This window comes from Geotrypetes seraphini, chromosome 8 (assembly GCF_902459505.1).
Source record: "Geotrypetes seraphini chromosome 8, aGeoSer1.1, whole genome shotgun sequence".
Lineage (NCBI taxonomy): Eukaryota > Metazoa > Chordata > Amphibia > Gymnophiona > Dermophiidae > Geotrypetes > Geotrypetes seraphini.
This window is the reverse complement of record NC_047091.1, coordinates 156,483,899-156,502,441: the sequence shown is the minus strand read 5'-3', so window position 1 is coordinate 156,502,441 and position 18,543 is coordinate 156,483,899. Positions and strand designations below refer to the sequence as shown.

The following is an 18,543-nucleotide window of genomic DNA, read 5'->3' as shown; positions in this document are numbered from 1 at the left end:
GAGGCAGTGACGGGGGCAAATTTTTTTTCCCCGTGTCATTCTCTAGCTCCAAGCAAGAGAACAGGTTGAGGGGACGGAATGGGGCATGACTTGGGCAGAATGGGTGGGGCCATGGGGAACTGAGCGGGCCTGGAGGGCGTTGCAATGGGTCCGGATTTTACATGAGTAAAATCTGGTAACCCTAACCCAGACCAGGTCTCTCATTCAGATTTCAGGACTATTGTAAGAGTATTAGACATCCTAGACAAGCCTTCAACCATATGTCCCTCTTAACTCTCTAGCCCTCTAGGTTCCCTCCTAAGAGCACCCTTCCCAGAAAATCCTATAAAAATGCATACATGGACATTATCCTCCCCATATTTAAACTCTATGCTTGGTGTTACTTTAAAACACTGACTGCAGCATATAAAGGTGTACCTGGATATTGGCAAAAAAATCTGAGTAAAGGGGCTATACCACTTTTTCCGTGTGGTTTCAATCAAAGCGGTTTACATATTTGAGACAGGTACTTCTTTTGTACTAGAGAATGACATGGGGAAAAAAATCTGTCCCTGTCACTGCCCCGTCCCCGGCCCACCGTCCCCTTCACCGCCCCGTCACCACCATTCCCTTCACCGCCCCGTCACTGTCACCGCCATCCCCTTCACCGCCCTGTCACCGTCACTGCCATCCCATTCACCGCCCCGTCACCATCCCCGCAGCATCCAAGCCTTAGTACTGCAATATTTAGCTTATTCCTTTCTTATAAATCAAAGTTCTGGCTGCTGAACTAGAGAAAGAGATGTTCAGCTTGCAGGGCTTTGTTTATAAATTTTTATCAACACAACTAATATACTACTTTATCCTAAAGCAAAACATAAATAAATAAATAGAATTTTTTTTTTCTACCTTTGTTGTCTGGTTTCTGCTTTCCACATCTCATTCAAATCCTTCCATCCACTGTGTGTCTTCTCTCTGCGTCTTCCATTTGCTGTTACTGTGCCTCTCCCTTCACTCCCCCCAGTTGGTCTAGCACCCATCTTCTTCCCTCCACTCCCCCATAGTCTGGCATCTCTCTTCTTCCCTTCCAGCGTCTTCTCCCCACTCTGTCTTCCACATTTCCCTTCAGGGTTTGTTCCTCTCTACCCGCTTTCAATGTCTGTTCTGTTCCTTTCCACCACCACCCTTTCCTCCCTCCTTTACCATCTGTTCCTTTCTACAACCCTTCAGCTCCTCTCGCGTGGCCTATCTATCTACCTCCCTCCCTCCTTCTTATTTTTGTGGCACATTACAATGTAATTTGTGCAAGCCGCTGGAGCCTGCGAGCTCAGTCCCTGTCCCATCCCCACAAACCATCTCGCTTCTGTGTTCCTATTTTAACCATCTCGCTTCTGTGTTCCTATTTTCCCCATTTCTAATATCTCCCCTGTGTATCTGGCATTGCCCCCCCCGTGTCCATATACCATCCCCATGGCATGTCCCCTTTATGTCTCTGTCCCTATGCCCCCATGCACATAATTTCCCCTTTTTCTGTTACCTTCCTGTGTCCAGATTTCCCCTATCTTCCTCTTCCATACCAGTGTGTCTCTTCTTTTCAACCCCATCTAGCTTCTTTCCCTCTTTCTTCCCCCCCACCCCCCTGCTTCCAGCATCTGGCTCACCTGCCTGTCCTCCCCTTTCTTTCCTGCTGTGGATTTCTTTCTTTCCCTCTTCATCCCCTTGGTCCAGAATCTTTTTCCCTTTCACTCCCTCCTTCCTAATATGAGCCGGGAATATGCGCGATCGCGCAGTCCAGCAGCCCCCATCCGCCCTATCGCAGCGTTTAGCCAGCTCCCTCACTCCACCTCACCTTATATGCCGAGTTTGCCGGCTTTCTTTTTCGCCAAGCCACACGCTTTCAAAAAGCCGCCCACACGCGGCTGCTCAGTTGTTCAATTTTCTGCTCTGATGCAACCGGAAACAAGAAGTTGCAGCAGAGAAGATTGAACAACTCCAGCAGCTGCGTGTGCGCAGCTTTTTGAAAGCGTGCGGCTCGGCGAAAAAGAAAGCCAGCAAACTCGGCATATAAGGTGAGGTGGAGGGAGGGAGCTGACTAAACGCTGCGATCGGGCGGGTGGGGGCTGCTGGACCGTGCGATCCTTGATTGCTTCACTGTGGAGACAAGACCATTCACCGCTCCACGGGGCAGTGAATGGCCTTGTCCCCGTCCCCGCAGTGACTACTATTTTTCTTTCCCCGTTTCGGCAGCAGTGAAGATAGCAGTTTCGGCAGCAGTGAAGACCTAGAGGTACGGTGAGGGAGGAGGAAGGAGCGGGGATGGAGCAGAGAGGAGGACAGCTGCTGGCACCCTCACCAAGACAGCGCCCGGGGCGAACCGCCTCCCTTTTACTACGCCACTGTTACATGCAAATCTAGGCTTATAATACTGAAAGCTATAAGGGAGTTCAGATTTCCACCGGAGACACAGTGCTTCTGGTGGTGTGGTTCTTCATTATTCCCAATATAGCACAACATCTTATCATTAATTAGTTCTTAAATTTGTTTTAATTTTATCTAATATAATAAAACCCTAATCTGCGCATGCGCACTCCCACCTGCGTGCTCCCGTTTTCTGTGAGCTGTAGGGCACCGCAGGTAGGAGTGCACATGCGTGCAAATCTCTCTCTCTTTCTCTCTTCCCCAGAAGCAGATGTCGGCCGCGGTGGCTCTTTCTCTCTTCCCCAGAGGCAGATGTCAGCCACGGTGGCTGTCGGCGGCTGCAGGCCACGGCGGGCGAGCATGGAGCCGGTCCGAAGTTTCTGCTTTAGCTTAAAAGACGCTGCAGCGGCAACTCTCATGAGCTGCTCCTGCGTCGGAGAAGGCGGCAATCATGAGAGGAGCCGCCGGAAAGTTACACTGGTGGGGGCTCGGGCTGTTCGGTCCGTGCAGGCTCCTCTGGCATCCCCTCTCTCCCTTGCCTGATAGCCTCACCTGCCCCACCTTCCTCTTCCTGCCAGTCTCAGCCGGGCTCACTCCTACCCTCTTCCCTCCCCCCTGGCAGCCCTGAACCTGCTCTCCCTTCCCCGCCATTCTCCTCCTCCAGCGGCTAATCCACCGTCGCCTCCGTCACCGCTTGGCAAGATGGCGGGATTGCTGGTGGAGAACGATGGGCCGGTGAGTGGCGCGGCATTGTGCGCTCGGCAGAGGACCCGGTGGGTTCGTGGCTGCAGAGAGGGTTGCCCGGGTCCCTCTGAGCCACATTTTTAAAGTCTTCCCTGGGCATATGCCCCAGCTGCGATCAGCCTCCCAGTGCAGAGCCAATCCAGCCACGTTGCCTGCTCCTTCTCCTGAGCGGCGAAATCATGTAACAGGTTCAAATGAATTAACATCATCATGGCCTGTCTTTTTTTTCTACTTCTTCTTCTTCTTCTCCTTCTATAGAAAATAGATGGCAATCTTTTGAACAATTCTTTAGGATCTCCGGTCCAAGCAGAAGTTTTTTTCCCACGCCTGGTAAATACTTGCTATTTTCTGGCCTATAGCAATGAAGTTGTGATTTTTTTTTTTTTGGTTCCTGGAATGTCAGACTCCATCTAATGACAAATACTTCCTGTTCTTTTTTTTCTTTGCACTGAATCAAATGTTTGGAAAACTGGCCCAAACCATTTAAAAACCACATTCCTCTTGGGATCTGGAAGAGAAATTAGTGCTTTATATTTAAATGTCTTAAAAAAAAAAAAAAAAAAATACAACAACCCAACACAGGCAATGCCAGGGAGAGATAGACTTCAGGGAGTGTGGAGGGGGCAGGAGAGAGAGATGGTCTTGGGGAAGGACAGAGGGGGACAGGAAAGGGAAAGATGGCAAAAGCGGTAGGACCACTGCTGCTTTGGGGCACTGAGGGAAGAAAGGTTAGTATGTCAGGACTGCTGCTGCCTCCTCAGGTAAGTAAAGACCCTGTCGGGTGATAAATGCAAGGGTACAAAGGAAATGGTGAAAGGTGAGGTGGTGGGACTGGGATCAGTGGGAGGCAGGGTCCGGGCATGATAGAGGCGGGGCATGGGTGGGGTCAGAGTCAGGGTATAGGTGGGGCTATTCTAGCACCCGTTACTGTAACGAATGTAACGGGCTAAAACACTAGTAGTATATATAACGTGTAAAGTCATAACTTAGGGCTCCTTTTACGAAGGTGCGCTAACGTTAATGCACGCACCGGATTAGCGTGCACTAGCCGAAAGACTAGCGCCTGCTCAAGAGGAGGCAGTAGCAGCTTGCGCGCATTATTCCGCTTCGTAAAAGGAGCCCTTAGCTTTTATAGCTGATTATTCCCCTTCCCGACGCGTTTCGCATATCTTTATCAAGGTCGGGGGAACTTAATTGAGGAATAAACCTTTTGATCGCCAGCGGCTGATTTGAACAGACAAGGTTTATTCCTTAATTAAGTTCCCCCGACCTTGATAAAGATATGCGAAACGCGTCGGGAAAGGGAATAATCAGCTATAAAAGCTAAGTTATGAATTTACACGTTATATATACTATAAAATTAAAACAAATTTAAGAACTAATTAATGATAAGACGTTGTGCTATATTGGGAATAATGAAGAACCACACCACCAGAAGCACTGTGTCTCCGGTGGAAATCTGAACGCCCTTATAGCTTTCAGTATTATAAGCCTAAAGTTTGAAAAAAAATTTAGAAGGTTATATGCAAATCAGCATGTGCTGTTATATACCGGAATGACAGCACACGCTAATTCACATGCTTACTACCTGCCATGTTAGGGGCAGGCTATGGGTGGAGAATGAACATGGACTCATAATGCTGTCGTTTGTGCAGTTATCGTGGGTGGGCTTACTGCTTCCTCATCAGGTGTAGTACAGAGATGCTCTCTGTGGCAGGTAAATAGGGGCTTGCTAGGCCCATCCCCCAACAGCGGGTGCACAACATCTTAACGTGTGTATTTAACATACGTTGTCATTCCACATTTGTACGAAGGTCCTACACTCATTTCTTACCAAAGCACTGGAATCGACTGCCTCCACATGTCAAATTCCTCAAAAGGTTTTTGAGCTTTAGGAAAGCAATAAAAACCTACTCCTTCACCTAGTTCTTCAGCCTAAGCAACCATACAGTCTGTAACTCCCAAACTAATGTATTTCTCATATATGCTGAACTAGACTCTCTCTCTGCATGCTCAAAATGATCTAATTATATGTGAAACTAACATATCCCTGGAACTGCTAATGTAAGAATAACTATCCATATATTATAAATCCTTGTTCTGGGTCTGCTAATTCAGGATGAAAAACTGTAGCCCGTATTGCCTTAGTCTTCTGTGTACTGTTTCTTAAATTATTATGTATGCTATCTTGTAACCTGTACTGAGCTCTCTGGGGAGGACAGGATATAAATTGAATTAAATAAATAAATGCAAAAAAAAATGACTGCACTTAAGTAAAACTGTCCTTTATTCCCTTAACTTTAAATGCATGAGAACAATTCAGTAGTGTTTTAGAAAATTGGCAGGTCTAGTACCATATATACTCGTATATAAACTGATATTTTTGGGCGCAAAAATGGGGGTCTTGGTTTATATTCAGGTTGGCGCTGACCTACCCCCCTCCTGAACCTGTTTGTAGGCCTCTGCCAGGCCTGCCATGAGACCTGATGGTCCAGCAGTGGCCGGGACAGAAGGGATCCCTCCCACCTCCTGTCTCAGCTGATTCTAATTATTTTTATGCCCCTCCCGCTTCCCCCGCGTACCTTACGTATCCCTGGTGGTCCAGTGGTGAATCGCGACAGGAGCGACCTTCCTTCGCTCCTGCCCATGCAGAACTGCTAGCTAATTGGCTGCCATGAGTTCATGCAGAACGAGCCAATTAACTAGCAGCTCTGTACAAACAAGAGCGAAGTAAGGTTGCTCTTGCCTATGCAGAGCTGCTAGCTGATTGGCTGCCGTGAACTCGCGACAGCCAATTAGCTAGCGGTTCTGCATGCGCAGGAGCAAAGGAAAGTCCTCCTGCCGCGATTCACCGCTGGACCACCAGGGATACTTAAGGAGGGGAGCTGGGTGCAGAGCCTGACAGGGCAGGGCAAGGCACTGCACTTGAATATTAACACCCCCCCCTTGGTTTATTCCTCCTTTTTGGGGAAAAAGGTTACCTCGATTTATATTTGGGTCAGTTTATATTTGAGTATATATGGTAAATCCTACTCAGGATGAAACTCAGGAGCCTGGGTCATTGAGATTTGCCTTCTACCTTGCTGGCCCAATTCTAGAGGAATGCAGAAGCTATATTTTGAAAGTGTGGCAAGCTTTTGTGCTAGTGCTAGATTTCACTTTCTGCATGCACAACTGTAAACATTCAAAGAGTTGCCTTTGCAATGCTCATCTATTTATTAGGATTTATTTATCACCTTTTTGAAGGAGTTCACTCAAGGTACTGTACAGACAGAATATTTTACTTACCTTGGTTTCCAGGATTCAGAGCAGAAACGAAGACAAATATTATCTGAAAGACAAACAATAAATACAGCTTACTGCAGAATATTTTACTTACCTTGGTTTCCAGGATTCAGAGCAGAAACGAAGACAAATATTATCTGAAAGACAAACAAATAAAGCTTACTGCATGGATTCCAAATGATCAACCTGTGGACTGTAGCCCTTTTTCCATCTAAGTTCAATACTCTTGCTTTCTATATTGTCTAAAGCAGGGCTGCCCAAGTCCGGTCCAATACTCTTGCTTTCTATATTGTCTAAAGCAGGGCTGCCCAAGTCCGGTCCTCGAGATCTACTGGCAGGCCAGGTTTTCAGGATATCCACAATGAATATGCATGAGAGAGATTTGCCTGCACTGCCTTCTTGGTATGCAAATCTCTCTCATGCATGTTCATTGTGGATATCCTGAAAACCTGGTCTGCCAGTAGATTTCGAGGACTGGACTTGGGCCCCTGGTCTAAAGGACCATCTTTCTCTTGTTTATTATTTATTTTGATTTCTATCCCTTTCTCCCAGAAGTTCAAAAGGTTAGTTATTGTTAGGGTTACCAGATTTTCAGGAATGAAAATCCGGCCCCATCCAGCTCCGCCCAAGTCATGGCCCGCCCCCACCCCCAGCCACACACTCTGCAGCCTGTCTGCTTGTCGGGATGGCATCTGCTTGTGCCCTGGTGTTGACGCGGTGACATTACACTTAGGCACTTGACGTCACCACATTGTATCTGCGCGTGGACAGATGCTGTCCCAACATCGCTGGGCTTTGAAAAGTTGTCCGGGGAAATCCGGACGTCTGGGTAACCCTAGTTATTGTCAGAGCGACCCTAGACTAGTTTGCCATTGTCTGACTCGTGCTCGGTGCTGGACTCCAAGCAAGTAAAAAGGAGTCCTGCTGCCATATCTGTGTGTGCAGTTTGTGGATTTTTGAGGAGACAGAGAGAAAAGGAATTTGTATTAGAGAATGACACGGTGACAAAATTCATCACCGTTCCCGTCCCCGCGGATAACCGCGGGAAATAATCCCATGTCATTTTCTAGTGTCTATTTCAAACTCAGTCCTTCTACACCAGCATTCTTCAAAGCAAAGCTTGTGGGTCAGTGGTTGTGGCCATTCATACTCTGATTCTTATGTGAGCCAAGGATAATGAAGCCATTGTGACATCACTGATGCGATTGGCTCTTAGGCACTGGTGGAATGAGGCATTGTGACATCACAATATCTGCTCTGGATACCAGAGACTGTCAATCTGTAGTGTCTGTTTCAACCTCAGTCCTTCTACACCAGCATTCTTCAAAGCAAAGCTTGCGGGTCAGTGGTTGTGGCCATTCATACTCTGATTCTTATGTGAGCCAAGGATAATGAAGTCATTGTGACATCACTGATGTGATTGGCTCTTAGGCACTGGTGGAATGAGGCATTATGACATCACAATATCTGCTCTGGATACCAGAGACTGTCTTTCTGTAGTGTCTGTTTCAACCTCAGTCCTTCTACACCAGCATTCTTCAAAGCAAAGCTTTCGGGTCAGTGGTTGTGGCCATTCATACTCTGATTCTTCCCTCTCTCCTTAAAGAATGACATGAAGATAGTTTCCCACGGTTATCCGCGGGGACGGGAACGGTGATGAATTTTGTCACCGTGTCATTCTCTAATTTGTATACAGTAAACCCCCGCGAATTCACAGTTTGCGAATCGCGGACTCAGTAATTCACGATATTTTCTGACCGCCACTTCCTTATACTAAAATCATGGTTACACCAATCAGAAGCTGCTTTGGCACGCTATCTGGCGTGTCAAATCAGCTCCTGATTGGTGTAGCCTGACTTTAGTAACAGGAAGAAGGGGTCGGAGCATACTGTGAGTGATTTTCTGCATCTGCTGGCGCCCTAGCTGCCCTCTCCTGCCTTTTGAAAGGTAAAAAACTGTATTTGCGGTTTTTCGAAATTCATAGGGGTTCCAGGAACGGAACCCCCACGAATTTAGGGGGAGTACTGCACTGCCTTTTTGTGGCTTTGGCATTTCAAAGCGGTGGGCACTGGAGGATTAAGTGGCTTGCCCAGGGTCACAAGGAGCAGCACCAGGATTTGATCTCACCTCCTCTGGGTGCAGAGGCAGCAGCTCAACCAGTGGCAATTGGGGATGGGGTGGCTAGAAGCCTGAACCAAATTCTGACTACAGATTGGGTAAAGATGGAGTGAGCGAGAGCTAAAAAGGGGTATCTGTACTTAACTTCATTTTTTTTTTAAAGGCAAGTGGAAAGGGGGCTGGGGGGCCTAGACTGATGCCATTTTTCATTATTTAATATTTTATGAGGGCAACAAAAACAAATAAACACTGGGAACACATAATGCCTCTGACAAACTGTGGTTCTTCAGAACATGGCTAAAACACTTGCACTGGGTTTTACCTCTAGTGCTCTTTAGTAAAAGGAGCCCTTGGTGTCCCACCCTCCCCTGCCCGGTCTAATCTCAAACCCCCTAAGGACCCCATCCCCACCCTCCACATATTTCCAAGGGTAGCCCATCATGAACCAATCTAAGCCACAGTCCAAAGGATCTGGATCAAGTCCCAGTGCAGATTGTATCCAAAACCTAAAAGGCTCCCATATTTTTGGAAACAGTTTCATCCGATTCCAACACAAGGCCATCAACTTAGTCATCAAGTGGATATACTGGAGCCCGAGATGGTACTAAAGTCTGTTTCCAGGCTGATGCCATTTTTTAACATGAAATAAGTTGACAAAATTTTTTTTAAAAATGGCAGAGCTCAACATGAGATGCAATGAATATTTTTTCTAGCACAGACACAGTTCCAAGGGTCAGCTTCATCAGGACATTGAGATATTTTGAAAGTTTTATTTTTGGATTTTGCTCATGCCTTTTAAGTCATAGCTTAAGGCATATTATGTTCAGGTACTTTGGGTGCTTTCCGGTTCCCAGAGAGTTTATCTGATGTGGCTAACCGGGTAAGTGCCACAAATTGGGAGCAAGCCTGAATTTTCAGAGATATTATCTGGATAAGGGTGCTGAAAATTTCTGGAGACTGCAGCAACACTGTCTTGACAGTATCACAGTGGCATACTTAGAGTATGTGACACCTAGGGCTGTTAATTTTATTTTTTAACACCCTCTCCAATGTAAAAAGGGATTGGAGGAGCACCCCCTAAGAGCTGCATCCAAAGAGATACTCCCCCTGCTACTCCCCACCCACTTGGTATGCTACTGCCTGAGGAGGTGGATTTTGGTCTCCAAAAGTTAGTAAAAAATATATTTAAATTAGTCCAGTAAAAAGATTACCTTATTTCCATTTTCTATTTATAAATGTTTATCAATACAGCTACAATACTACTTTATTCTAAAGCAACAAAAACAAATATTTTTCTACCTTTTTGTCATCTCTGGTTTGTTTTCCTCTTCTTCTCTTCACTCTCCATCCAGTGTCCACCCTTTTTCTCTGTGCCTTCCATTTTTCTCTTTCTGTCTTCACTCCCTCCCTCATGCTCTGGCATCTCTCTCTTCTTTTTCCTTCCAACCCCATGGTCTGGCATTTGCTTCCCTTCTCCCAAGCCCTGGGATCTCTCTCCTTTCTTCTCCTTCCATCGCTCCCTTTCTCTCCATGTTCTGGCATCTCCTTTCCTTCCTTCCCCTCTCCCCTTTCCTTCCTGGTCTGGTGTCTCAGTTTCCTTCCCTTCCCTCCCCCCATGTCCTGGTATCTCTCTCCTCTCATGCCCTTCCATCTCTCCATCCCTCTTCATGCTCTTGGCATCTTTCCTTCCTTCTCCCCATGCACTGGCATCTTCCCTTCCATCTCCCCCTCCCCCTCCATTGCTCTGGTATTTCCTCTCTTTCCTTTCCCCACTCCCCTCCTTTCTCCTTGGGGTCTGGCATCTTTTTCTCCTTCCCTTCCCTCCCCCTCCATGACCTGGCATCTCCTTTCCTTCCCCATGGTCTGGCATCTTTTTTTCATCTCTCCTTTCCCTTGCCTTCCTTCTTCCTCTCTCCCTCTCCCCAATCGGGTGCAGCATTTCTCTCCCCTCCCTTCCTCTCTTTGTCACCCTGCAGTTGGCAGTGCAAAGTTTATTGCTCTTGCTGGTGTCGGGTCTTCCTCTCTGCCAGGTCCTGCCTTCACGGAAACAGGAAGTAGGCAGGATCAGGCAGTGAGGAAGGTCTGACGCCGACAAGAGCAGCGAATTGTGAACACCACCGCTGCTGCTGGGAAGAAGTTCTTGATGCCGGCACTGGCCCTCGGAGGAGTCATTGGAGCATCTCCTTGGTACGCCAATGTAGTACCAGAATGATCGAGGGGAGGAGCCTTGGGTTATCTAGAGGACAGCAGTATTCAACAGTGGTATTCAGGTAACCATCCAGATAACACAGAACAGCAAGAAAAGCTGCTTTCCATTATTCGGATTGTTATCCAGGAAGTAGCGATCAATATTGCCATTATCCAGATAATCACAGCTCTGCCCATTATATCCAGATTTTCAGTGCTGATCTACGGATTGCAACTGGCATTGAATATTTAGATATACTTTTAGATGCTAAAATTTAAATGAATATTGACTTCTGGAGTTTCTGGAGTCTGTAGGACAATTCAATGCTTCCCTCCAGCTCATGACCTTACCTTGTTCTGTTTTACCACGTGGGACACTAGTTCTCTGCTGTTGGTTTCTAGGCCTTTGTAGGCCAATGGTTCAAATCCCATCTTGTTGCAATAAAATGAAGCTGCCTTTGAAGGGAGAGGAACATGTTTAAAATATTGAAATAACTATTAATGCAAAACAAAAGTCAAAGCTGATCTAAAGCTTCCTCGACACCTACCTATGCTTTATCTCAGATGTCCCCCATAGAATATTCCATGCACAGTCCCTATGCTCTATAACCACAGAGTAGAAGTTCTGAGATGGTTGTACAGCACAGTAAGTTGGCCAGACCCATGATTGGTGGCAGGTGGTGGACAGCAGGATGACAGTAAGGCACGATAACTGGAATTCAGTGGCAGAATGGGACCTTTGAGAGCATGCACATGCTAAAAAGTCTAATGCATTTCTGCCTCCTCTCCTGCAGCTTCGTGATACTGAGGGGCAGGGCCAGACCTTCAGTATATGCATGTTCTGAAAGGTCCCACACTTCATTATTTCCTTTTAGGGTTTCTGGCAGTAGCAGCAGTAGAGATGGAGGAGGGGGAGGGGGAAAGAGACAGAAAGGAGATACTGTACCAGAGAGAGTGAAAAGGAAAAGAGAGGAGGTAGGGAGATGCTGGACTTCAGGGAATGGTGAGAGAAAAGAGACAAGGATAGATGCTGAAGCACAGGGGTGGAAGGGAAGAGAAAGAGGATGGGAAGATGCTGGACTCTGGCAGGGGAAGGAAAGTGAAGAGATAAAGGGGAGATTCTGTAATGTGGAAAGTGAGGGAGAAAGAGGGAACAAGAAGATGCTAGGTGGAGGGGATGGGGAGATGCTGGGTTGGGGGTTATAGAGAGGCGAAATGCTGAATTCTGGGATAGACCATGGAGATGGAGAGAAAGGGAGGGGTAAAGGGAGAAACTGGATTGTGGGGAAAGGAAAGGGAAGTAAGAGGGGAGATACTGGACAGTGGGAGGAATGGAAGAGGGAATAATAAGATACTGAACCATGGAGGGAGAGGAACAGGGGATGGAGAGATGCTGTATTGCAGGGAAAGTGGGAGAATGATGCTAGACTGCAAGGTAGTAGAGAGATGATAAACCACAGGGATAGAGTAAATGGGGAGACACAGCAGCATAGGGAGATAGACTTCAAGGGGGACAATTGGGAATATACTGGGCATGGTGGAATCAAGTGTGGAGAGGGCAACAAGGAGATGAATGAGCGGAAGATGTATGGAACTATAGCTAAGGAAACAGAAAATGGGGTAATCAGAGACAGGGTGGGAATAAGAGACAGAAGAGAGAATGAAAACAAGAGAGGGGATGACTGACAAGTCAAGAGGTAAAGCTGGTGAGAAGCTGAAAGACAGAAAAAAAAAGAAGATTAGGAATGCTGCGGGGAGAGTCCAGAGAGTGGAAATGAGGTGAGGAATGGCCTAGTGGTAGAGCTGCTGCTTCAGCTCAGTGAGGTTGGTTGTTGGACCAATCTCAGCATGCAACTTTGGTCATACTATTCAGGATCCAGGCTCTCAGTCCACAAAATGAGAAACAATAATAATCTTTAAAAATCCAGGTTTTCAACTGCTTTCTAAAATTCATAAAGTTCTGCAAATTCTTTAATTCAACATGACACTTGTCCACAGTTATGGGGCTGTTCCTGAAAAATGCTGAGCCTGGATTCTGCTTAACATAAATTCTTTAATTGACCATTGTTCTAAATTCTGTATATCATTAGAACACAATTCTTTCTTTGGAATATACATTTTTAGATAATTCCCTAAATAGGCTGGGCTTGTCCCATGACTAGTCTTACAAATTAAAATAAAATTCTAGATTCCACTGGTAACCAGTGTACCACAGAGTAGAGGTGTTTCACTATCTCATAGTTTCTTATAGGCAATCATACAGGCAGCAATATTCTGAATTCTTGTAATTTCTTTACAATATTGTTTGGGGAGACCTATTTTTTAAATCAGGCATTTATATACCGCCTATCAAGGTTATCTAAGTCGTTGCATTACAATAATCAAGATGACAGTACAGCTGCCTGAACTACAGTATTGAAGACTTGAAGTCAGAGATAGAGTCTCAAATGTCAGGCAGCCTTCCATTTTACCCAAGCCTTCAATGCCACTTGCTCAACTTGAACATCTGTTGTTAGTGAAGATTAAAGAGATACAGTGAATTGCCATACCTAGACTGTTCACGGTCAGAGTATGAACTGGAAGTTTTTAGGCCATTTTTGTCTAGAAAATGTCCCATTGCTTTGATTTACAACAAAACAAAAGAGAAATACTGCAGAACCGATGTACAAGGTATAAAAGTCTTATCTTTATTTAATAAGATGCAATGTAGCTTTTCAAACAAATGGTCCTCTTGTGTGAATACCCAACACGGTCCGTGTTTCGGAAAACACTCCTTCGTCAGGGGTTCTAGGGGGAATAATGTTTTGATGATGAAGTGAATGAATTGAAATGAAGTTTAAAATTTTTAAAAAAGGTGTGAAAAGAAAAGTGTGAAGACATGTGAACATGTGTGTGCTGACTAACATGTGGAAGTGTGTGAGTGATATAAACAACCATAGTGGTGTGGAAAAAGGAGGGAAGAGGGAACCATCCTTGACATAGAACTGACCGACCATGTGAAGTGGTGAGAGTAAACCTATATGAATGGTATAAGGTGAAGATCAGAGCTGTGCTGAAAAATAGTGAAGAAACCGGTGCTATTGTTGCTTTGATTTGTCATGAAGCATAAAAACTCACCTTCAGGACAGAGCAGACTAGCACATCAAAGATTAGGCTGGCATCAGTATGGCAACCAAGTATTTGTAGAGAATAAGCAAGAAGTTGTGGCTGACCTCAGAGCTGAGGAGCACAATCCATATGGCCCGACATTTGGGAGGGTTAAGTATCTTTTCTTCTACCTACCTCCAGTACGATATCTCCTTTATACCTCTTGCCCCGGGTTTAAATAAATAGCTCAATCTAGCATCTCAAGTTTCAAATTTATTTGGTCTTGAGATACCGCTTTTAAATGCAAAGCGGTTTACAATTATACAGAGATTTTATAAAATATTTTTTAAATGGTAGGAAACAGACTAACATAAACAATACAGACATAACATGCTACATAAGGGTAAGTGGGAAGGATACATTACATGAAACTAAAAGAAAGGGGAAAGGGAAGAACAAAAGGGGGAAAGGGAGTCTTTAATGTTAAGACAATTGTCTGAGTCTCATAAGCGGTAAGTCCTAGGAATAGATCTCATAAGCATCTTTGAAAATAAACGTTTTAAGGCTAGATTTAAAGTTGTTGAGGTTCGTTTCTTGTCTCAGGGCCAGAGGTAGGGTGTTCCACAATGTGGGGGCGGTTACTGAAAAGATTGTTTTGCATGTTGTATAGTAAAACAACTGACGGACGGAAGGAACGGTAAGAAGATATTATTGAGAAGAGCGTAGTGACCACTGAGATTCATAGGGGATCAGCAATCTGTCTATGAATGAGGGAATATGACTAAATTGAACTTTGAAAGCAAGAAGAAGAGTTTTGAAAGTAATCCTGTGGGAAATAGGTAACCAGTGAGCTTCTTTAAGGAGAGGGGTGACATGATCAAATTTCTTAGCGTTAAAGATGATTTTTATGGCAGTATTTTGAATAATTTGCAGTCTCCCAATCTCTTTTTGAGTAATGCCCTGATAAAGAGAGTTACAGTAGCCCCACTCCTTTGCCACCACCAACTCTAAAAATAAACAAAATATGGGGCCTCTCAGGACATGCACAAGCTGAAGATCCAATACAGCCCCACCCCTCAGTAACAAGAAGTTGCATCAGAAGGGGCAAAAATGCGTTGAACCTCATTTGCAACTGCAGATACACATTGCTGAGGTCGGCTGATGATGGGCAAATGTATGCAACTAATTAAATGTCATCAGTGAAAGTGTCTGCTTATTTATTTATTTATTTAAAAAATTTATCAACTGCCTATATCTAGACGGCATTACAATAATAACATGCACAGAATATAAGGACTGGACTATATTAGCCAGAAAACTTACAAATAGGTTAAAGAGAGTATGGGCCCAAATGAAGCCTTAAGGTACTCCACCGTTTAGGGGTAGAAAAAATAATTAGAAGAGTTCCAAGATACTGTGAAGGTTCTAGAATGAAGAAATTATTTGGACCATCAAGGAGTTTGCATCTTAGTCCCAGTTCCATCAAACATTGAAGAAGGAGCTGGGGAGCTGACTAAGTCAAAAGCTGAGGAGAGTTCTAGTGATACAACAATACAGTATATATTCATTCCTAATTTTACCTTCTCTAATGAGTATGAATGAGATGCTTCTGAATCTATCTCATGCTGTTTCATTCCAGTTATACAGAAAAACAAACCAGTAAGTTGCACTTCCAGCACTGGAATGGGAAACGCTGACAAAATTTCCCCTGATAAAACTTGAAAATGTCTCACTGGAGCTATGTTTGGTAACTTAAACTTTGGGTTTACCTTCATACTGTAAGCAGTCTATTCATTGCACAGTGGTCAAAAGCATTCCACTCTCTTAACAGTTACAGCTAAGCCCTTTATCTAAGCAGGAGCACCAGATGCAGCAATGAGATTATAATTAAATGCAGATGTGGGATTGTCAGCATTCCACTACAGACTCGCCCCCTTCAGTATCCAATAGAAAGCCTTGGATTAAAATAGCTCTGTTACGAAACAATAATCCATGCATGCACCCCTGTAGAATCCCAACATGGAAGAAAACTTGCAACCTACCTGTTTCGCATTGCCAACCCACAAGGTAACAGAATGGAAACTGACAAATCTGCCCCTTTCATGCTAAATGGTAGGAAGAAGAAAGATTCAAATGCCGCATTGTTTAGAAAAACATATATTACACAGACACCTATGATCTTTATTTATATAATGCTTTTAAAATCAATAGGAGGAAATATTTTTTTCACTCAGAGAATAGTTAAGCTCTGGAACGCTTTGCCAGAGGATGTGGTAAGCGCAGTTAACGTAGCTGGTTTTAAAAAGAAAGGTTTAGACAAGTTCCTGGAGGAAAAGTCCATAGTCTGCCTGTCGAGGCAGATATGGGACGGTAGCATGGAATGCTGCTACTATTGGGGTTTTTGCCAGGAACTTGTGACTTGGATTGGCCTCCGCGAAGACGGGATACTGGGCTAGATGGACCATTGGTCTGACCCAGTAAGGCTATTCTTATGTTCTTAACCATCTCAACCAAGGGCATTCCACAAGTGATCGCAATGTCATATTGTCTATGGGTTTTACCTTCATAATTGCATTCAGAAATATCTGCAGCAAGAATCTAAACTTTATACTTCCACTGAAATATCCTGTCTACTGTAGTCACTAACATCTTGAAATAAAAATGATCTCGGCTCTGTATTACTGAGTAAATAACTTCTCCAGCAGATGACTCCAGACTTAAACCTAAACTTATTCTTAAACTTATGAACAGTTTCTACTAGTTTTTAAGAACTAACACTTCATCAGATAGAGCCAAAGCAGCAAAATTTGACATGGCTCATAAATCAGTGGCATAGCTAAAAATAATTTTTGAGGGGCCAGTAGTTAACATTGAGAGGTACTAGGCAATGGGTACCCCATTGCCTCAACCTCCCCTTACTTTCTCGTTCCTATGCTCTCTCTTATTCCCTGTAATAATAACAATAAATTTATTTATATACCACAATACCTCACGGTTCAGTGCGGTTTACAATAAGAGGTAAAAACTGTAAAAACACAGCAAATTTACACCACAAAACAACAGTACATTATGGGCTCCTTTTACGAAGCCGCGTTAGCGGCTTATTGCATGCACCTTTGTAGCGCGCGCTAACCCCCGCGCTAGCCGAAAAGCTACCGCCTGCTCAAGAGGAGGCGTTAGCGGCTAGCGCGGCCGGCAAATTAGCGCACGCTATTACGTGCATTAAACCGCTAATGCGGCTTCGTAAAAGGAGCCCTATATATAAAATATAACACTAAGAAATTATTAACTTATCTAGATTATACATATTTAACAAACAGATAAGTTTTTTACAATCTTCTTAAAACTATGGTAAGAAGAAGAATTTAAGATCAAACCACTAAAATTTCTGTTCCAAAGTCCTGCCTGAAAGGATAGGGTTCTATTAAGAAATCTTTTGTATACACAACCTTTTATTGAGGAGGAAAAAAACTAAAGTGTAAAATGCCTATGCTGGTTGGGATCTCTAAACCCTGCCAGTTGAAGAAATCCAGAGCCTTGAGTCAGCTGTGCAGTGTAATGAAGAAGCCACAGACAGCAGCAGCACTTTGAGTTGCCACTTCCAGCACCACCAGGAAGTTGTACATTGGCATACTAGGACTGCCCAGAGTTACCAGGAAGTGCCCTCACAAAAACTGAAGTGCTGGCAGTGCTGAGGTTGCCGGGGTATCACCTGCGCAAGCCTAAATTTAGATTTCTAGGTAAAGTGAGGCAAGCACAATCTTCTATTATCAGTTTAGATAATTCTCTTCATGTCTGCCTTGCTAAAAAAAAGTTTGCTAAAGCTTTACTGGGGAAAAAAAAAGAATAGATCTGTAATTTTCACTTACCTTTTCTCCTTTGTCTGTGTAAGATGTCTAGAAAACATGTTAAAAAGTATTAAAATACAGTATTACCATCCAGCCGTCTTGGAAAAATAATGCATGAAATTAAATTTCCACCGAATAATTTAAATGTATTACGCATAAGCATCGTAGGGAATTTAAAAAAAAAAAACTCATAAAAAGTATGCATCACTCAGTTGAAGATGTTATCTTGAAATTGTGGCTGAAAAAAAACAACCCCTTGAAAAGAGGAACATTTTGTAAACTTACCATTGTACAGTGAGAGAGAGGGAGTTTGGCACCTCTGTAAGACCCTAGATCTGAGATTTCTATTAAACCCTGTAACTGGAGACGGCTCCACCTCTACCCATACGCCCATCACCTTTGTAATTTGAGGATCTGTCTCATTGTTATTCTGGGTCTGTAAGTAATCCAGACTAGACCCAGGCGTTTAAAGTCTCAGAAATATGTAAATTTTGTAATTGGGAACTGTATTCAATAGAGAACACAGAGCAAAAATCAGATGCTATTGGAGTTACAGCTCTTATGCATGGCCCAGATGATGGTTGTGGGGATATTCGAAAAAACACTTGGGAGGTTGTTCTTATTCTTGAAATAACCTGATTGATTTGTCACCTCCGGATCACATCACTGATTAAGTTTTGATAAAGAGCAAGTGAAGCTTCACACACCTGCATGCTCGTACACTGTATATGTGAGGGTATATGAAGCTAATGTACACCCTCTTCTCTCCCTTCTTACATGTGCCCTGTGGCATAACCCTTTGCTTTCAAGCTTTTTGACATTCAAGGACTCTTCATCCCTTAGCTCTGATTGAGATCCAGATTTCCCAAGAAGACTG

At 44.2% G+C, this 18,543-nt stretch overlaps 1 protein-coding gene across 3 annotated transcripts in view; it reads right to left on the bottom strand.

Annotated features, from left to right (window-relative positions):
* Positions 1-18,543, bottom strand: part of HPD (4-hydroxyphenylpyruvate dioxygenase) — a 76,707-nt gene that overhangs the window by 35,776 nt on the left and 22,388 nt on the right. The window contains exons 1-5 of one of the 3 annotated variants that reach the window (XM_033956024.1): positions 17,952-17,984; positions 17,688-17,714; positions 15,861-15,923; positions 11,083-11,187; positions 6,521-6,563 (exon numbers count right to left, since the gene is read on the bottom strand). In XM_033956024.1, the coding sequence (XP_033811915.1) occupies positions 6,521-6,563; positions 11,083-11,187; positions 15,861-15,923; positions 17,688-17,714; positions 17,952-17,954 (241 nt within the window). In that variant the 5' untranslated portion in view covers positions 17,955-17,984. Of the gene's footprint in view, positions 1-6,429; positions 6,473-6,520; positions 6,564-11,082; positions 11,188-15,860; positions 15,924-17,687; positions 17,715-17,951; positions 17,985-18,543 lie in introns of those variants that run through there. The other 2 variants (XM_033956025.1, XM_033956026.1) reach the window with 2 other exon arrangements.